Genomic DNA, 18853 nt, shown 5'->3' with positions numbered 1-18853 from the left:
ACCCAACATGTTTACAATTTTGACTGTAATAGGTGACTAATAATCTACATTTCTTTATTATCCTAGATAATTTGTAATAGTAACTTCCAAAGACTAGAAATTTGCATTACATTGTTAAATGAGATGTACAGGTACATTACCTTAAAGACATATGTAACATATGTACAATATGTTCTAACAAAAATAACCTTAAATTTGTATCAGTATACAAAAACATCTTAAACAAGAGTAGAAACATATATACAATATAACAAAAATAACCTCAAATTTGTATCAATATACAAAAATCTATACCAATGTATTTAAGACTAGTAGTTGCTTTTATGGTTTAAAAGTAAACTCCATAGTCTACTTTTTTATTCTATCATTTCTATACCCCCCTTTTGCTTTTCAGAACAGGATCTGTTCAGTTTTTACTGGCCATTACTAGTAACAACTTGTAAGCAATCCCATTAAATGATGACATATCCATAACCCACTAAATAAGTAAAAACCACCCACCCCCTCTTAGGAATGTGGATGCCATGTTCTAAAAATTAGTTTATGTTGTCTGGGAGTGATGGCATCTTTAAGGGACCTTGAAAAAATTGGGATAATTGTTAAGTCCTGGGAGAGCTAGCTATATCATTTGTTGTCCAGTCTGTGTGTAATAAGAAAAATGCAGGGCTATCTCAAGACCTGGCTTTAGAAGTCTGTGAGGCTGGACCATCTCAAGTAGCCACCTTGAAATTGTCCTGAGCAGTTTGTAGTCCAAAGCTGATCTTTGGGTCATGTTTGTCAGCTTAGTACATTGCCATAGTCCTGGTGGAATCGTTGTTGTTGGGCCATGTCCTCCCATTGAAGACTTCAAAAGTTGATATTAGGCATAGTCATGGTTCGCTGCAAAAAACTTAAACAATTTAAATGTCATATGCAGCATATCTTGAAGAGGATAAAGGACCATAATTTGTTATGTACATCCAGAGTATAAAAACCTAATTCCTAGTTACCTGATAGAGAATCAAACCTGAAATTATGTACAGGAAGCTAGATGAAGCCTTTTTTTCTGGAATTAGTATTCTATATGATCATTAATGTCATGACAAAAAGTTTATATATACATATATATGCATATATATATAAAATCTTATAAATTTTGGGTTGATATTTATACCTTAAGAAAAGTTTTAAAGAGTCAAAATAAAACCAAAGGATTATGAGATTAGTGGCAATAGAGCAATCCCTTAATTTTGTTTCTTCTTCTGTCCCATATCAGGTGGCTCTTCTAACATGAGACAGAGATTTTGGATTTTCCTTTTACCAAGCATGCTTGGGTTTAGAGGAGGAGAGAGCCACATTTCAACTCCAAAACCAGCTTTAACTTTTAATCAAACTGGGAATATAAAAGACCATTTTCATTGTATGTCTATAGAGAACAGCAGAAACAAACATTTGGGAATATTTATGAAATTTTATTCTGTTGGAAATGTTATAGACCAATTTCTCTTTTTCTTGGGACATTTCTTCTGGGTGATTTGTCCGTTTGCTCTAGATGTCTCGTTTGTCCAGTGGTCTTCAGACTCCTTAGCTGGATGCTTTTATTCTCCTGAAAAGACAAAAACAAACTTTTCCACAACCCTAACTTTGGGAAGTTTCCCTTTTGGCAAATTGTATCTGATCAAATGAGAAGCACTTGTTAGTCATATAAACTAGATTAGAGTGAATGGTTACCCTGTTTGATGAACTATCACCACTTTTAATCCAGGGGTTTCTCCTGTTTGAATCTGCTTTATATTATTTGCTCTATGGTTTCTCCTGAAATTTTTGTTTTATCTTCTAAATCTGTTATGTCATCTAGAACAGTATGGTTTTTTTTTTTTTCTTTTTTACCGTGGGCATTAGGTCATTTAATTGCTCTGGGGAGGAGTTTCCCCCGTGATGACAGGGATTGCTTAAATTAATTTTGACGTAGGAGCCTGTGAGAGCCCCCATACCAAGCGTTCCCCAATGGGAAAGGGTTACCTTGTCTGTCCCTTGTTAATCTACATTACTTGATTCAATGTTATCCTTTGCCACATCTTCTGCACACTTGAATGTGGAGTCTTCTGTTTGGATTATTCCTAGAAAAAAAAAAACATTGTTTCTAGGAACACCCTACTTAAAATCCCTTTTTAGGTGACCTTGCTTACCACAATTAAAACATCTGGCATTTTGATTTTTCTTCAAACCTCTGGAAATTACCTCTCCTAGCCAAGCATCATTATGGTTATGAGATTCAATACTGAGTGTATCTCAAATCCATTCCTCTATGGGTGCTAATCTTGCCTTTAAAGACATAGTTATGCTTTTGCATAGTGAATTACCATTTTCAATAACTTCTGGATTTGGTATCATTCTATTTACAGCTGAAGTCAATCTTTGCAAAAAAAAAAAAAAAAACCAATCACTGAAGGTTTCTTCTGGGCCCTGTATAACTTTAGTAAATAACTAAATAAAAAAATAAATTTTTTCCAACTTCTTCAACTCTGTCCCAAGCATTCAAAGCTGCTGCATGGCATAAAGTCATGGTATGATTATCATATATAGACTGCCTGTGAATCAGCATCAAGTTGGTCTTGGGAAATCTTCATACCTCTAGCCCTACTTCATTGTTCAATGGTCCTAGCCTCATCTTTCTACCAAGTCTACTGTAATTGAGCACCAGGTGCTAATACTGTTGTAAACAAGTCTTTCCAGTCTTGTGGAACAATTCTGTTACTAGTTGACCATGGACTTAACATTTGTGTCACAAAAGGCAAATGCATACCATATGAGACTATTCCTGAAATCTAACATTTCCATATGAATCCAGTCAACTCTTAATGGCCTGGGAAATACCTGTCATTTGGCAGTTGTTTCTGTAGGGTGACTGAATAAATTATAAATTAAGTTTTTTTTTGATAACTGTGGGTTGTTCTTCTCTAATTTTATAATGATACAGTTGGTTCTTCTTTAAATTACCCTGTCTTTATCTGAATATTTCTATAATCTGTTTTAGTTAGTTTTTCTAAGGCTTGTACATTATCATTCAAAATTGCATTATTTTCTTTAGTAAACTATTCTAAGGCCTGTATCTTGGCACTCATATCACCACCTTTGTTTTTAGGGATAAAGCTTATAAATAACATTATAAAATCCAGCTAAGTTAATTATCTCCTCATTTAATTGTTCCATTTTTAAACGATCCATTGTGCAATCATACGTCATAACAGTGCCTCTCAATTTTTTAATGTGGGAAAAATTCTTTCTCTCTTTTTAAAAATTATTTTTTTATTAAAAGAAAAAAAAGAAATTCCCAGCTCCTCCCAGCCTCCCATTTCCCTCCCCATCTTCCCACTCCTCTCCCCCTCCCCCCCACTCCTCTCCCCTTCCCTCTCCAGTATGAAGAGCAGTCAGGGTTCCCTGCCCTGTGGAAAGTCCAAGGTCCTCCCCACTCCATCCAGGTCTAGGAAGGTGAACATCCATACTGGCTAGGCTCCCACAACGCCAGAACATGAAGTAGGATCAAAACCCAGTGCCATTGTCTTTGGCTTCTCATCAGCCCTCATTGTCTGCCAAGTTCAAAGAGTCCGGTTTTATCCCCTGCTTTTTCAGTCACAGTCCAGCTGGCCTTGGTGAGCTCCCAATATATCAGCCCCACTGTCTCATTGGGTGGGTGCACCCCTCGTGGTCCTGACTTCCTTGCTCATGTTCTCCCTCCTTCTGCTCCTCATTGGGACCTTGGGAGCTCAGTCCGATGCTCCAGTGTGGGTGTCTGTCTCTATCTCCATCCATCACCAGATGAAGGTTCTATGGTGATATGTAAGATATTCATCAGTATGGCTATAGGATAGGGTCATTTCAGGTTCCCTATCCTCAGCTGCCCAAGGAGCTAACTGGGGACATCGCCCTGGGCACCTGGAGCCCCTCTAGGTTCAAGTCTCTTGCCAACCCTAAGATGGCTCCCTTAATTAAGTTATGTGATTCCCTGCTCCCCTATCCAACCTTTCTTTCTCCCAATCATCCCGTTTCCCCAAGTTCCCCCCATTCTCCCCTTCTTACTTTTCTCTCCCCATCTTCCCTTACCCCCGTCCCACCCCACCCCCAAGTTCCCATTTTTTTGCCCGGCAATCTTCTCTACTTCCCATACCCAGGATAACAACTATATGTTTTTCATTGGGTTCACCTTCTTATTTAGCTTCTTTAGGATCACAGATTATAGACTCAATGACCATTATTTGTGGCTAGAAACCAATTATGAGTGAGTACAACCCATGATCCTCTTTTTGGGTCTGGGATACCTCACTCAGGATAGTGTTTTCTATTTCCATCCATTTGCATGCAAAATTCGAGAAGTCATTGTTTTTTACTGCTGAGTAGTACTCTAATGTGTAAATATTCCACACTTTCTTCATCCATTCTTTTATTGAAGGACATGTAGGTTGTTTCCAGGTTCTGGCTATAACAAATAATGCTGCTATGAACATAGTTGAACAAATGCTTTTGTCATATGATAGGGTATCTCTTGGGTATATTCCCAAGAGTGGTATTGCTGGGTCCAGGGGTAGGTTGATCCTGAATTTCTGAGAAACCGCCACACTGATTTCCAAAGTGATTGCACATGTTTGCATTCCCACCAGCAATGGATGAGGGTACCCCTTCCTCCACAACCTCTCCAGCAAAGGCTATCATTGGTGTTTTTATTTTAGCCATTCTGACAGGTGTAAGATAATATCTCAAAGTTGTTTTGATTTGCATTTCCCTGATCGCTAAGGAGGTAGAGCATGATCTTAAGTGTCTTTTGGCCATTTGAACTTCTTCTGTTGAGAATTCTCTGTTCAGTTCCGTGCCCCATTTTTAATTGGGTTAATTAGCATTTTAAAGTCTAGTTTCTTGAGTTCTTTTTTTTAAATATTTATTTATTTATTATGTATACAATATTCTGTCTGTGTGTATGCCTGCAGGCCAGATGGTTATGAGCCACCATGTGGTTGCTGGGAATTGAACTCAGGACCTTTGGAAGAGCATGCAATGCTCTTAACCTCTGAGCCATCTCTCCAGCCCCTCTTGAGTTTTTTATATATTTGGAGATCAGACCTTTGTCTGTTGCAGGGTTGGTGACGATCTTCTCCCAGTCAGTAGGTTGCCTTTTTGTCTTAGTGACACTGTCCTTTGCTTTACAGAAGCTTCTCAGTTTCAGGAGATCCCATTTATTCAATGTTTCCCTTAATGTCTGTGCTGCTGGGGTTATACATAGGAAGCGATCTCCTGTGCCCATCTGTTGTAGTGTACTTCCCACTTTCTCTTCTGTCAGGTTCAGTGTGTTCAGATTGATATTGAGGTCTTTGATCCATTTGGACTTGAGTTTTGTGCATGGTAATAGATAGGGGTCTATTTTCATTTTTCTACAGGTTGACATCCAGTTCTGCCAGCACCATTTGTTGAAGATGCTTTCTTTCTTCCATTGTATGCTTTTAGCTCCTTTATCAAAAATGAGGTGTTCATAGGTTTGTGGGTTAAAATCCGGGTCTTCTATATGTTTCCATTGGTCGACTTCTCTGTTTTTATGCCAATACCACACTGTTTTCATTACTGTAGCTCTGTAATAGAGTTTGAAGTCAGGGATGGTAATGCCTCCAGAAGATCCTTTATTGTATAGGATTGTTTTGGCTATCCTGGGTTTTTTGTTTTTCCATATAAAGTTGATTATTGTCCTCTCAAGATCTGTGAAGAATTTTGATGGGACCTTGATGGGGATTGCATTGAATCTATAAATTGCCTTTGGTAGAATTGCCATTTTTACTATGTTGATCCTCCCAATCCAAGAGCAAGGGAGATCCTTCCATTTTCTGGTATTCTCTTCAATTTTTTTCTTCAATGCCTTAAAGTTCTTGTCAAATAGATCTTTCACTTCCTTGGTTAGAGTTACCCCAAGATATTTTATGCTGTTTGTGGCTATTGTGAAAGTTGAAGCTTCTCTGATTTCCCTCTCTGCTTCCTTATCCTTTCTGTATAGGAGGGCGACTGATTTTTTGGAGTTGATCTTGTATCCTGCCACATTACTAAAGGTGTTTATCAGCTGTAGGAGTTCTTTGCTGGAGTTTTTTGGGTTGCTTATGTACACTATCATATCATCTGCAAATAAGGAAAGTTTCACTTCTTCCTTTCCAATTCGAATCCCCTTGATCCCCTTATGTTGTCTTATTGCTATTGCTAAAACTTCAAGCACTATATTGAAGAGGTATGGAGAGAGTGGACAGCCCTGTCGTGTTCCTGATTTTAGTGGGATGGATTTGAGTTTCTCTCCGTTTAATTTGATGTTAGCTGTCGGCTTGCTGTAAATAGCTTTTTATTATATTTACATATGACCCTTGTATCCCTAATCTCTCCAAGACTTTTATCATAAAGGGATGTTGAATTTTGTCAAATGCTTTTTCAGCATCTAATGAAATGATCATATGTTTTTTTCTTTCAGTTTATTTTTATGATGGATTACATTGATAGATTTTCATATGTTGTACCAGCCCTGCATCTCTGGGATGAAGCCTACTTGATCATAATGGATAATTTTTCTAATGTGTTCTTGGATTCGGTTTGCCAGTATTTTGTTGAGGATTTTTGCATCGATGTTCATGAGCGAGATTGGCCTGTAATTCTCTTTCTTGGTTGAGTCTTTGTGTGGTTTTGGTATCAGAGTAACTGTAGCTTCATAAAAGGAATTTGGCAATGACTCTTCTGTTTCTATATTGTGAAATACAATAAGGAGTATAGGTATTAGGTCTTCTTGGAAGTTCTGGTAGAATTCTGCATTGAAACCATCTGGTCCTGGGCTTTTTCTGGTAGGGAGGTTTTTGATAACAGTTTCTAATTCTTCGCGACTAACAGGTCTATTTAGATTGTTCACCTGGTCCTGGTTTAACTTTGGTATATGGTATTTATCTAAAAAAGTGTCCATTTCTTTTACATTTTCCAGTTTTGTGGCATACAGGCTTTTGTAATAAGATCTAATGATTCTCTGAATTTCCTCTGTGTCTGTGGTTATGTCCCCCTTTTCATTTCTGGTCTTATTAATTTGCATATTCTCTCTGCCGTTTGATTAGTTTGGATAGGGGTTTATCAATCTTGTTGATTTTCTCTAGGAACCAGCTTTTTGTTTCATTGATTCTTTGGATTGTTTTCTGTCTTTCTATTTTATTGACTTCTGCCCTCAGTTTGATTATTTCCAGTCTTCTACTCCTCCTAGGTGAGTCTGCTTCTTTTTTTTCTAGACCTTCCAGGTGGGCTGTTAAGTCTCCAATGTGTGCTTTCTCCGTTTTCTTTAAGTGGGCACTTAGTGCTATGAGCTTTCCTTTTAGGACTGCTTTCATCGTGTCCCATAGGTCTGAGTATGTTGTTTCTTTATTTTCATTGAATTCAAGGAAGACTTTAATTTCTTTCTTTATTTCTTCTTTGATCCAGGTGTGGTTCAGTAGTTGACTGTTCAGTTTCCATGAGTTTGTAGGCTTTCTGGGGTAGCATTGTTGTTGAATTCTAACTTTAATCCATGGTGATCTGATAAGACACAGGTAGTTACTAAAATTTTTTTGTAATTGTTTAGGTTTGCTTTGTTACTGAGTGTGTGGTTGATTTTCGAGAAGGTTCCATGAGCTGCAGAGAAGAAGGTATATTCTTTCCTATTTGGGTGGAATTTTCTATAGATGTCTGTTAAGTCCATTTGATTCATTACTTCCATAAATTCTCTTATTTCTCTATTATGTTTCTGTCTGATTGACCATTGGTGAGAGAGGAGAGTTGAAGTCTCCTACTATTAGTGTGTGCGGTTTGATGGCTGCCTTAATTTTTAGTAATGTTTCTTTTACGTAAATGGGTGCTTTTATATTAGGGGCATAGATATTCAGGATTGAGACTTCAGCCTGATGAATTGTTCCTGTTATGAGTATAAAATGCCCCTCTCCATCTCTTCTGATTGATTTAAGTTTGAAGTCAACTTTGGTAGAAATTAGTATGGACATACCTGCCTGTTTCTTAGGTCCATTTGCTTTTTTCAGCCTGTCTTGGTGGTTGAGGTGTGTTTCTTGTAAACAGCAGAATGTTGGATCCTGTTTTCTTATCCAGTCTCTTTGCCTGTGCCTTTTTATAGGTGAGTTGAGTCCATTGACATTAAGTGATATTAATGACCAGTGGTTGTTAACTCTGGTCACTTTTTTAGTAGTAGAGTTTGTGTGTTTCCCTTCTTTGATTTGTGTTGGTGAAGGGTCTCTAGATGTCTGAGTTATTGTGGTCATTGTTGGACTCCTTTGTTAGTGATTTTCCTTCTATTACTTTATGCAAGGCTGGATTTATGGCTATGTATTGTTTAAATTTGTTTTTATCCTGGAAAATTTTGTTTTCTCCATTTATAGAAAGCTTGGCTGGGTATAGTGTCTTGGCTTGCATCCATGGTCTCTTAGTTTCTGCAGAATATATATCCAGGACCTTCTGGCTTTCATGGTTTCCATAGAGAAGTCAGGTGTAAGTCTGATAGGTTTACCTTTATATGTAACTTGGCCTTTTTCCTTTGCAGCTTTTAATATTCTTTCTTTATTCTGTATGCTTTGTGTTTTGATTATTATATGGCGAGGGCATGTTTTTTTTTGTTTGTTTTTTTTTTTTTATCCAGCCTATTCGGTGTTCTGTATGCTTCTTGAACCTTCATAGGTACATCTTTCTTTAGGTTGGGAAAGTTTTCTTCTATAATTTTATTAAATATATTTTCTGGACCATCGAGCTGCACTTCTTCTCCTTCTTCTACTCCTATTATTCTTAGGTTTGGTCTTTTTATTGTGTCCCATATTTCCTGAATGTTTTGTGATGAGAGTTTGTTGGACTTGCTGTTATCTTTGATCAGTGCGTTTGTTTTCTCTATGTTATCTTCAGAATCTGAGATTCTTTCTTCTATCTCTTGTATTCTGCTGGTTATGCTTGTTTCTGTAGTCTCTATGCATTTACCTAGATTTTCCATGTCCAGCTGGCCCTCTGTTTGTGTTTTCTTCCTTGTCTCCAGTTCAGTTTTCAAGTCTTGAACTGTTTCCATTATCTGTTTGATTGTTTTTCCTTGGTTTCCTAGGGTATCATTCACTAATTTATTCAATTCTTCAAACTTTCTGTTATATTTCTCATCCATTTCTATAAGGGCATTTTTTACATGCTGTTTAAGGATGTCAATCACTTTCATAAAGTCCATTTTTTTCTACTTCTTCTTGATTAAGGTGTTCATCTCCTCCTGTTGTGAGGTTGCTGGGTTCTGGTGGTTTCATGTTGTTTTTCATATTGTTGGGTGAATTCTTGCATTGGCGCCTCCCCATCTCTTCCTCTGAATGCTCCCCTAAGGATCTTCTTTCACAGAATCAGGTCTCCTTGCTCACTGATGTACCTTCCCAGTGATGGCACTCTCCTGTGATGGCTCTTTAGGTGCCCCAGTGATGGCTCTCCTAGTGCTGAGATCAGATCTCCGTGCTGGTTGGGTAGCTCATAAAGAAAGCGCCTATCTTGCTTGCTGCAAGCAGGCTATTGAAACAAAGGAATTCCCGCCTGCCTGGCTGCCCTCCGGATTCGATCCCAGCGCCCAGACAGGCAGAGCTGGGTGATGTTATGTGCCCAAGGATGGCAGGGATGCAGAAGTGGGGAGGGTTCTGGATGCACGCTGGGTGAGATAGGAAGAGAGAGGCAGTATGCAGGAGTATAGGCCCTGCAGGAAGAAGTTCCTTGTCCCGGGCCGCTGCTGCAGGTCAGAAACTCACTCACCCCAGAGATGGTTCTCCTGGTGCCAAGATCAGATATCTGTGCTGGTTGGGTAGCTCATAAACAAAGCCTTAAAAATTATTTTTATTTCATGTACATTGTATTTTGTCTGCATGCATGTCTGTGAAAGTGTCAGATATCCTCGAATAGGAGGTATAGACAGTCTTGTGAGTGCTGGGAATTGAACCTGTGTCCTCTGGAAGAGCAGCCAGTGCTCTTAACCACCGAGCCATCTCTCTAGTACATCTCTCCTTTTTAAACTAATTCCCCTTTAAGAATTTCAAGTTGTCTCCCTAAATCTGCTGACAAAGATAGTGAAGTGTAAGGCTGGCTGTCACTGTGTAGTACATCTGGGCTGAAAACACAGATGCTCACAGCCTGGCTGAGGGCTGCTGCAGCTGCTAGCATGTAGCAGTGAGCTGAGAGTATGTGGTGGTTGCAACAATAAAAGCCAGAGTGACTGTCAAGGTGGCTGCCTAGTGTGGCAGCAGCCCAAGGAGGGGTTCTGGGGAAGCCTGCAACCCACAGTGAGAAGGAGTCAGCTGTCTGAAAAGGAGATCCAGGAAAGGGCCTAAGAAGGACACATGGCAAGAGCTGCCTGATGCAGAGCCAGGTTGTTATGGGCAGGTAATTTCTGCAGTGTTTATAGCCCAGGTGCCTCTGGAGTGTGGAGCTTGTGGCGTTTAGGTGGCACCCAGAGACTGTTGTAGAGAGGTTGCAAGAGGAAAATTCCAGACTTGCTCTGAGGACTTGGAGAAAGAAAGGAAAAGCCAGCTGGTGGCACGGGAAGGGCCAAGCAGCTATCTTGTAAATTTGTGCCCCATGTTGGGTTCCAGATAGAGTGTTTATCTAATTATTCTTTATCAATAAAAAACAAGAGTCAGTTATCAGGATGAGAATCCAAAAGATCAGAGAAGCAGGGGAGCAGCCACCAGTTGCCTGCTACCTATTCCGTTCCTTCATCCAAAAAGGCCAAGCCCTTTCTCAGCCCTTCCTTACCACTTCCTGACTCCTCTCTCTACAGTCCCCCAAACCTCTATGGTCAGCTAGTGGCCAGCTCTGCCCTTTGACTTCAAGCAAGCTTTATTTGTCAGAAGACAATGAGAATAATACACAACATCATCTGTAAATAGCAACGCTGACTTCTTCCTTTACAATTTGTGTTATTTTTCTTGTTACTGCAGCTAGAACTTTGAGCATCATATTAAATAGATATAGCGAGAATGCCCAGCATTGTATTGTTCCTTATTTTAGTGGAATTGCTTTGAGTTTTCATCTAATCTGATGTTAGCTATAGGCTTGCTGCATATTGAATTTATTGTGTTTAGGTATGTTCCTTGTATCCCTGATGTCTCCAAACTTTTATCATAAAGATACGTTGGATTTTGTCAAAAGTTTTTCAGCATCTGATGAGATGACCATATATAATTTCCCCTTTCAGTTTGTTTCTATGGTGGGTTACATGACAGATTTTTATATGTTGAACCATCTCTGCATCTCTGGATGAAGCTTACTTGATTATGGTAGATGATCTTTTTGATGAGTTCTTGGATTTAGTTCGCATAAGTTTTATCAAGTATTTTTACGTCAATGTTCTTGAGGGAAAGTGGCTGTACTTGCATCTCTTTGTTGAGTCTTTGTGTGGTCTGGGTGTCAGGGTGACTGTGACCTCATTAAAAGAATTTGCCAATGTTCCTTTTGTTTCTGTTTTGTGGAATAATTTGAGGAGTATTGGCAGTAGCTCTTCTTTGAAAGTCTAGTAAAATTCTGTACCGAAATCATCTGGCGCTGGGCTTTTTCTGTTTGGGAGATTTTTAAAAATAATTCCTTCTATTTCCTTAGGAGTTATAGGTCTTATTTAAATTGTTTATCTGGTCTTTTTAACTTTGGTGTGTGGTACCTATCTAGAAATTTGTCATTTTCTTTTAGATTTTCCAATTTTGTGGAGTATAGGTTTGTTTATTTATTTATTTATTTATTTATTTATTTATTTAAGATTTCTGTCTCTTCCCCACCACCGCCTTCCATTTCCCTCCCCTTCCCCAGGTCAAGTCCCCCTCCCTCGTCAGCCCAATGAGCAATCAGGGTTCCCTGCCCTGTGAGAAGTCCAGGGACCAAACACCTCCATCCAGGTCTAGTAAGGTGAGCATCCAAACTGCCTAGGCTCCCACAAAGCCAGTACGTGCAGTAGGATCAAAAACCCATTGCCATTGTTCTTGAGTTCTCAGTAGTCTTCATTGTCCGCTATGTTCAGCGAGTCCGGTTTTATCCCAGGCTTTTTCAGACCCAGGCCAGCTGACCTTGGTGAGTTCCCGATAGAACATCCCCATTGTCTCAGTGTGTGGGTGCACCCCTCGCGGTCCTGAGTTCCTTGCTCGTGCTTTCTCTCCTTCTGCTCCTGATTTGGACCTTGAGATTTCTGTCTGGTGCTCCAGTGTGGGTCTGTGTCTCTGTCTCCTTTCATTGCCTGATGAAGGTTAATATTAAGGAGGATGCCTATATGTTTTTCTTATTGGGTTCTCCTTCTTATTTAGCTTCTCTAGGATCGTGAATTATAGACTCAATGTCTTTTATTTATGGCTAGAAACCAAATATGAGTGCGTACATCCCGTGTTCCTCTTTTTGGGTCTGGCTTACCTCACTCAGGATAGTGTTTTCTATTTCCATCCATTTGTATGCGAAATTCAAGAAGTCTTTGTTTTTTACTACTGAGTAGTACTCTAATATGTATATATTCCATACTTTCTTCATCCATTCTTCCATTGAAGGGCATCTAGGTTTTTTTCCAGATTCTGGCTATTACAAACAATGCTGCTATGAACATATTAGAGCATATACTTTTGTTGTATGATAAGGCCTCTCTTGGGTATATTCCCAAGAGTGGTATTGCTGGGTCCAGGGGTAGGTTGATCCCGAATTTCTGAGAAACCGCCACACTGCTTTCCAAAGTGGTTGCACAAGTTTGCATTCCCACCAGCAATGGATGAGTGTACCCCTTTCTCCACATCCTCTCCAGCAAAGGCTATCATTGGTGTTTTTGATTTTAGCCATTCTGACAGGTGTAAGATGTTATCTCAAAGTTGTCTTGATTTGCATTTCCCTGATCGCTAAGGAAGTTGAGCATGATCTTAAGTGTCTTTTGGCCATTTGAACTTCATCTGTTGAGGATTCTCTGTTCAGCTCAGTGCCCCATTTTATAGTTGGGTTGATTAGCCTTTTACGGTCTAGTTTCTTGAGTTCTTTATATATTTTGGAGATCAGACCTTTGTCAGTTGTGGGGTTGGTAAAGATCTTCTCCCAGTCAGTTGGTTGCCTTTTTGTCTTAGTGACATTGTCCTTTGCTTTACAGAAGCTTCTCAGTCTCAGGAGGTCCCATTTATTCAATGAGGCCCTTAATGTCTGTGCTGCTGGGGTTATACGTAGGAAGTGGTCTCCTGTGCCCATGTGTTGTAGTGTACTTCCCACTTTCTCTTCTATCAGGTTCAGTGTGTTCGGACTGATATTGAAGTCTTTAATCCATTTGGACTTGAGTTTTGTGCATGGTGATATATATGGATCTATTTTCATTCTTCTATACATTGACATCCAGTTTTGCCAGCACAATTTGTTGAACATGCTCTCTTTTTTCCATTGTATACTTTTAGCTCCTTTATCGAAAATCAGGTGTTCATAGGTTTGTGGGTTAAAGTCAGGGTCTTCTATTCGATTCCATTGGTCGACTTCTCTGTTTTTATGCAAATACCAAGCTGTTTTCAATACTGTAGTTCTGTAATAGAGTTTGAAGTCAGGGATGGTAATGCCTCCAGACGATCCTTTATTGTATAAGATTGTTTTGGCTATCCTGGGTTTTTTGTTTTCCATATAAAGTTGAATATTATCTTCTCCAGATCTGTGAAGAATTTTGATGGGTATTGCATTAAATCTATAAATTGCTTTTGGTTAATTGCCATTTTTACTATGTTGATCCTCCCAATTCAAGAGCAAGGGAGATCCTTCCATTTTCTGGTGTCCTCTTCAATTTCTTTCTTCAAAGACTTAAAGTTCTTGTCAAACAGATCTTTCACTTCCTTGGTCAGAGTTACCCCAAGATATTTTATGTTATTTCTGGCTATCGTGAAAGGTGATGCTTCTCTGATTTCCCTCTCTGCTTCCATATCCTTTGTGTATAAGAGGGCGACTGATTTTTTGGAGTTGATCTTGTATCCTGCCACATTACTAAAGGTGTTTATCAACTGTAGAAGTTCTTTGGTAGAGTTTTTGGGTCGCTTATGTATACTATCATATCATCTGCAAATAACAAAAGCTTAACTTCTTCCTCTCCAATACGAATCCCCTTTTTCTCCTTATGTTGTCTTATTGCTATTGCTAAAACTTCAAGCACTATATTGAAGAGGTATGGAGATTGTGGACATCCTTGTTCCTGATTTTAGTGGGATGGCTTTGAGTTTTTATCCATTTAATTTAATGTTAGCTGTAGGCTTGCTATAAATGCGTCTGCTGCCACCTGTGTCTGCCGCCACCTGCGTCTGCCCGAGTATAGGTTTTTTGAAGTATGACCTAATGGTTCTCCAGATTTCCTCACTGTCGTTTGCTATGCCTCTTTTTTCATTTCTGGTTGTGTTAATTTGGACATCATCTCTCTGTCTTTTAGTTAGTTTGGATAGGTTTGTCTATCTTGTTGATTTTCTCAAAGAACCAACTTTTTGTTTCATTTATTCTTTGCATTTTTCTCTTTTTTTCTATTTTCTTGATTTCAGTCCTCAATTTGATTATTCCTACCATCTATTCCTCGTGAATATGCTTGCTTTTTTTGTATGAGAATTCTCTAAATTCTTTATGCAGGTACTTAGTGCTATGAACTTTCCTCTTAGCACTGCTTTCATTGTGTTCTATAAGTTTGAGTGTGTTGTACACGTGTTTTCATTGAATTCTAGGAAGTATTTAATTTATTTGCTTATTTCTTCCTTGACCCATTGGTAGTTTAGTTGTGAGTTCCTCATTTTCCATATGCTTGTAAGTTTCCTGTAGTTTGTGTTGTTGAACTCAACTTTAATCCATGACGATTTAATAAGATACAAAATGTTATTCCTTTTTTTTTTTGTATCTGTTGAGACTTGCTTTGTGACTACATATGTGGTCAGTTTTGGAAACGGTTACCTGAGGTTCTGAGAAGGTATATTCTTTGGTGTTTGGGAGAAATATTCTGTAGAAATATCTCAGGTCCATTTGAGTCATAACATCTGCTTGTTCTGTTATGTCTCTGTTTTGTTTCTGTCTGGCAAAACTGTCCATTGGAGAGAGTGAGGTGTAGAAGTTTCCCACAATTACTGTGTCAAATTCAATGTGTAGTTTAAGATTTGGTAATCTTTCTGTTACAAATGTGGGTGCCCTTGTATTTGTGGCATAGATGTTCAGCATTGAGATTTCACCTTGATAAATTTTCCTTTTGATGCAGTATCCTCAATCTCTTCCATTTTGGTTTGAAATCTATTTTGTCAAATATTAGGATAGCTATTCAGCTTGCTTCTTAGGTTGCTTGATTGTACAATCTTTTTCCAATCCTTTACTCTGAGGTAATGTCTGTCTTTGATGTTGAGGTGTGTTTCTTGTATGCAGCAGAAGTATGGATCCTGTTTTTGTATCCATCTGTTATCTTGTATATTTTTATTGATAAATTAAGTTCATTGATATTGAGAGATATTAATGACCAGTGATTTTTTTTCAAGTCACCACTCTAAATTTTAATTCATTAGAATGAGTACATTTATATTTTTTCACAGTTATTTTTGGAGAAGCACAAAGTAGATCATTTTAGGGAGCTCTGTGATATTACACACAGCTCTGGGCAGTAAGTTATCCTCTGTGAGAGGCAAATCATAATGATTAAATGGTTTCATAAGAATTTAAGGAGATAACAGAGCCAGATATAAAAGCCAGACCCAAAAAGAGGAACATGGGATGTACTCACTCATATTTGGTTTCTAGCCATAAATAAAGGACATTGAGCTTATAATTAATGTTCCTATAGAAGCTAAATAAGAAGGTGAATCCAAAGACAAACACATAGGCATCCTCATGAATATTAACCTTCATCAGGCGATGAAAGGAGACAGAGACAGAGACCCACATGGGAGCACCGGACAGAAATCTCAAGGTCCAAATCAGGAGCAGAAGGAGACGGAGCACGAGCAAGGAACTCAGGACCACGAGGGGTGCACCCACACACTAAGACAATGGGGATGTTCTATTGGGAACTCACCAAGGCCAGCTGGCCTAGGTCTGAAAAAGCATGGGATAAATCCGGACTAGCTGAACATAGCGGACAATGAGGAATACTGAGAATTCAAGAACAATGACCAGTGATTTTTAATTCATGTTACTTTTGTTGTGGTGGTGGTGGTAGTAGTGGTAGTGTGTGTGTATGCGTGTGTGTGTGTGTGTGTGTGTGTATGTGTTCCTTCTTTGGGTTTTACTGGTGTGAGATTATGTGTTGCTTGTGCTTTCATGGGTGTAGCTAATTTTCTTGAGTTGGTGTTTTTCTTCTATAACTTTTTGTAGGACTGTATTTGTGAACAGAAATTTAAATTTGACTCTGTCATGAAATATCTTGTTTTCTTCATCTATAATGATTGAAAATTTTGCTGGATATCATAATCTGAGCTGGTATATGTGGTTTCTTCATATCTGCAAGTCGTCTGTTCAGGCTCTTCTGTCATTCAGTGAAGTTGGATGTAATACTAATAGATTTGTCTTTATATGTTACTTGGTCTTTTTCATTTGCAGCTTTTCATATTATTTGTTTTGTATGTTTAGTGTTTTGACTATTATGTGGTGAGGGGACACTTTTTTTTCTTGTCCAGTCTATTTGGTGTTCTTTAAGCTTCTTGTACCTTCATAGGCATATCCTTGTTTAGGTTGGGAAAGTTTTCTTTTATGATTTGTTGGATATATTTTCTGGGTCTTTGAGTTGTGATTCTTCTCCTTCTTCTATTCCTATTTTTCTTAGGTTTGGTCTTTTCATAGTGCCCAAGATTTCCTGCATGTTTTGTTTTGGGAATTTTTCAGATTTAAAATTTTCTCTGACTGTTGAATCTATTTCCTCATCCATATCTTATATTCTGTTGATAATGCTTGCATTTGTAGTTCCTGTTTTTGTTTACTCAGATTTTACATTTCTAGAATTCCCTCAGTTTGTGTTTTCTTTATTGTTTGTTTTTTCTTATCTTTTTTGGTATTTTTTTAACATACTTACTGATTTTTTTTCTAATTTTTTGTCTGTCTTTTTCCTTGATTTCTTTAAGAAATTTTTAAAATTTACACCCTAAGGACCTCTATCATCTTGATGAAATTATTTTTAAAGTTATTTTCTTGTACTTCAGCTGCATTGGAATGTTCAGGTCTTGTCTTAGGATAGTTGGGTTCTGATGGTGCCCTTTATTTTGTTGGTTGTATTCTTTTTTTTTCTTTTTTTTTTTTATTGAGAAAAAAAATTTCCACCTCCTCCCAGCCTCCCACTCTTCCCTCCTCCCCCCACTCCTCTCCCCGTCCCCCCACTCCTCTCCCTCTCCCCTCACTCCTCTCCCCCTCCCTCTCAAGTCTGAAGAGCAGTCAGGGTTCCCTGCCCTGTGGAAAGTCCAAAGTCCTCCCTTCTCCGTCCTGGTCTAGGAATGTGAACATCCAAACTGGCTAGGCTCCCACAAAGCCAGAACATGTAGTAGGATCAAAACCCAGTGCCATTGTCTTTGGCTTCTCAGCAGCCCTCATTGTCCGCCATATTCAGAGAGTCCGGTTTTATCCCCTGCTTTTTCAGTCACAGTCCAGCTGGCCTTGGTGAGCTCCCAATAGATCAGCTCCACTGTCTCATTGGGTGGGTGCTCCCCTCTTGGTGCTGACTTCCTTGCTCATCTTCTCCCTCCTTCTGTTCCTCATTGGAACTTTGGGAGGTTGTATTCTTACACGGGTGTTTAGGCATCTGGATTTGGAATAGGTCTAGGTGTTGATTTCTGTTTTTGTCCTTGTTGGATGAGTGTTTTGTTCCATTGTTTTCATTTTCTTCTCGGGTCTTCTGGCCTAAGTGGTGACTGACAAGTCTTTAGATTCAGTATGGTGTCTCCACTGAGGTTTGGGGGGCTTTGGGTTCCTACATTTAGCCTGCCGTCTGATAAAACCGAAGTCCTCCTCAAAAGTTGTAGACCAGAATATGGAGCCCAGAGAGTGCTGTTCTTCTGACTGGTGGACTATACCTGGACCTATGGAGTCTGCCAGAGCTGGGGGCGGAGACTGGCTGCAGGGAGGATGATGAGGTGTGAGGGCTTGGAGCCAACTTCTTAAGTGTCTCTTATAAAGATGTTTTCACCTTCTCTGCAGGCACGGAAATTTCCTTTAATTCACACTACTTCTCTGTGTCACCGAAGTGTTTTAACTGTCTAAGCGGGAAGAGCCCTGTGCTGAAAGGTTGGGTTTGTGTATCCTAGGGGAATGGACTAACCTAGGAAGGGAAAATGTTGAAAGCCCTTTACGGTATTTTCATATGCTTTGCAGAAAAACAACTTGACAATTCATTTTCCTCTCTATTTACTTGTTTTGTGTGTTTGTGGTCTCATGTGGTCAGAGGTCAGACTTTGGGAGCTGATTCTCTCCTTTTCCATGTGTTATCAGCCTTGGCTAGCAAAGCCCTAGCCACTGAGCCATCTCTCCAGCCCTGCCCGTCACTGTTTGTGCTGTCCAGGAATAATTTGTGCACAGCGTCTTCCTGATGTCACTTTTCTTTTCAGGTGACCCTCCTGGTGGCTCCTCCATGCGCCCGAGAGAGACATTATGAGCACCTTGGACGATGTTGCAGCAAATGCGAACCAGGTACCTCAGGGATTTCTAGCTTTCCTTTTGTTTCTGTCCTAAGAGATAAAGGAGGAAATTTATAGACCTTTCATGATAGTGGTAGGCAATGATGTTTGCCACCCAGAAGACATAATGCTTCCCCTCAATAGATAGTGTCACCTACGAATCTTGGTCCTGAGATGGCAGAGTTTCCCGAATCACATCCTAGTAAAACATGAAGTGTAGCTGACCTTTGAAA

At 39.2% G+C, this 18853-nt stretch overlaps 1 protein-coding gene across 2 annotated transcripts in view; it reads left to right on the top strand.

Annotated features, from left to right (window-relative positions):
* Tnfrsf11a (TNF receptor superfamily member 11a) overlaps positions 1-18853 on the top strand; it is an 82478-nt gene that overhangs the window by 30364 nt on the left and 33261 nt on the right. For both annotated transcript variants that reach the window (XM_041648978.1, XM_041648977.1), the window contains exon 2: positions 18552-18633. In XM_041648978.1, the coding sequence (XP_041504912.1) occupies positions 18552-18633 (82 nt within the window). The remainder of the gene's footprint in view (positions 1-18551; positions 18634-18853) is intronic.

This window comes from Microtus oregoni, unplaced genomic scaffold (assembly GCF_018167655.1).
Source record: "Microtus oregoni isolate MIOR12 unplaced genomic scaffold, Mior012 000003F_ref0000135, whole genome shotgun sequence".
Classification (NCBI taxonomy): Eukaryota; Metazoa; Chordata; class Mammalia; order Rodentia; family Cricetidae; genus Microtus; species Microtus oregoni.
Note: the sequence above shows the minus strand (reverse complement) of the source record. Positions and strands in the feature narration are given on the sequence as shown.